Here is a 2,193-nt window from a genome sequence, read left to right as displayed (position 1 = left end):
ATTTAGAAAAACTATTACTTGAGTCAGTTTGGACAAGAGAAAGAAATGGACAGAGAGTTTGGGGACCTGGGTTCATGTCTGGGTTCTGCAATTAACTATAGTCACTTTGGCTAAGTTCTTGGAATGCTGAATCTGTTTTTATGTAAAATGACAGGGCTGAAGACCTCTAGAATTTTCCAGTTCTAACAGTCTTTGACACTCACATAGTTTAAGTCAGGTACTCACCAATTATTTTTAATGGTATCTACAACATTTTTACAAGTAGAACAAATATTTTCTTGATCAAACCTTGTATCTTCTAATTCCATTTCAAGTAGGATTACAAATATATCTGTATTTGTCATCATGTACAACTAATGAAAGGTACCTAAGAGTGTGGCCTGAGTCTTCCAGATATACGCCATAGTCCTTTGAGATCTGATGGTTCAAATCCGCAAGAAGTGGAATATTTATTGACCCAAGTCCTCCTTGTCTTCGAGGAGTATTAATCCTGTTAACAGAAAATGTACCTTTCAGGGTTAAGTAAACAGCATATATTAAAACAGTCCACACTCCTTGCATATGTACACAAACATGTGCATGGCATCTCTTGTCATTTTACTTTTAAATTTTTTGCAATTAGGTGGAACATCTTTTCATGTTTAATGAATTAAAAATTATTTAATCATTGCTTCTTAGAAAGTAAATATAAAAAATTATTTCTCCAGATTAAGGTTATCCAATTTATCATCATAATCATAGAATTCAGTGGTTTTTGCTGTGGATATTTCATCTTCTAAAAATAATTATTTGGTACTGAGCATTTTAAAAATCTTTATTGAATTTGTTACAATATCGTTTCTGTTGTTTATGTTTTGGGTTTTTGGCTGTGAGGCATGTGGAGTCTTAGCTCCCTGAGCAGCAAATAAACGGGCACCCTCTGCACTGGAAGGTGAATTCCTCAGCACTGGACTGCCAGGGAAGTCCCTATATCTTTTGAATTGAACTGTTTCCAAAACTGAAATGTTCTATAAAATCTTTAAACATTTTTACTGTACTTTCATTGAACTAGCAGCTCTCAGATAAATTTATTCCTGAACTATCTGATAAATAACTATATTCCTGTCATGTTAAGAGTTGTCTGCCCATAATTTAAGAGTATGTCTATTCTTTCCCTATAAATGTTAAGTTTAAGATACTGACCAGGCCAAATGGGTGAACTGTGAATCAACAGAGCATGCTACCACTTCAGTGTTGATTGATCTGAATTCGTCAATTCTATCACCAAAGGCGATGATTTCAGTTGGACACACAAAAGTGCTGAAATAAAAAAAAATCATTATTCTCAAAATACACATATACTTAGTTTCAAATGATTTTGTTTTTATAAACACTTTAGTATATAAAAATGCACATTAAGAACAATTTTATATATGAACCTTCTCAAGATGGAGTAGTCTAAAAAATGGTCACTGGATCAAATTATTTAATTAAAAAATATAGAGTTCTTAATTATGTCTTGATAAACTTTATATTGGTGCATACAGACTGAATGTTACCTTGTATGTATGTGTAAGTGTATAGGGCAGCAATGAAAGATGGACTTCATGCTGTGTGTCATGGTCAAGAGAGTTTGAAAAACGTAGACTTAGGGGACAGGTTCTGACCACAGTTCAATATAGGCTTTTCGTTTCAGTTGTTGGAGTGGAGGACTGCCATATACAAGAAGACAGTTTTAATCCAGATTATTTCTTTGGAAATCTGGCCTATAAAATGAACTTTTAATATTTTCCAAAAGGTAAGAATGATTGGCCCTTGTCCTCCTTTCTGTTATCCCAAGAAATGTTACCTAGAGATATACTGTGTGTGTGTTAGTTGCTCAGTCATGTCTGACTCTTTGCGACCCCATGGATTGTAGCCCACCAGGCTCTTCTGTGCGTGGGATTCTCTAGGCAAGAATACTGGAGAGGGTTGCCATTTCCTTCTCTTACTGGCCCAACATAAAAATTTTGGCAGAAACCCGAAGGGTTACAATCTGGTTTTCTTCCTTGCAGACTGTGGGAAATGTCCCAGGATTCTTCTTTCTCTAACCAGGTCCAGTTTGGCTGGCATTACATGCATACAGCAGAAGCTCTCTTAGCTCCTTGCTCCAGAAGACCATTGCTAACATCATGCTCTAATTAGATATGTCTTGTTCATTAGGGAGGTTTAAGT

At 35.4% G+C, this 2,193-nt stretch overlaps 1 protein-coding gene across 1 annotated transcript in view; it reads right to left on the bottom strand.

The window, feature by feature from the left end:
- Positions 1-294: 294 nt before the first annotated feature.
- LOC104996619 (peroxiredoxin-4-like) overlaps positions 295-2,193 on the bottom strand; it is a gene marked incomplete at its 5' end in the record, with an annotated part of 8,507 nt that continues 6,608 nt past the window's right edge. Inside the window, 2 exons of the mRNA XM_010850901.1 lie at positions 295-490; positions 1,183-1,299. Of these exons, the coding sequence (XP_010849203.1) occupies positions 310-490; positions 1,183-1,299 (298 nt within the window). The remainder of the gene's footprint in view (positions 491-1,182; positions 1,300-2,193) is intronic.

The sequence above is a fragment of the Bison bison genome, unplaced genomic scaffold (assembly GCF_000754665.1).
Source record: "Bison bison bison isolate TAMUID 2011002044 unplaced genomic scaffold, Bison_UMD1.0 scf7180017851521, whole genome shotgun sequence".
Lineage (NCBI taxonomy): Eukaryota > Metazoa > Chordata > Mammalia > Artiodactyla > Bovidae > Bison > Bison bison.
This window is presented reverse-complemented; position numbering and strand designations above follow the sequence as displayed.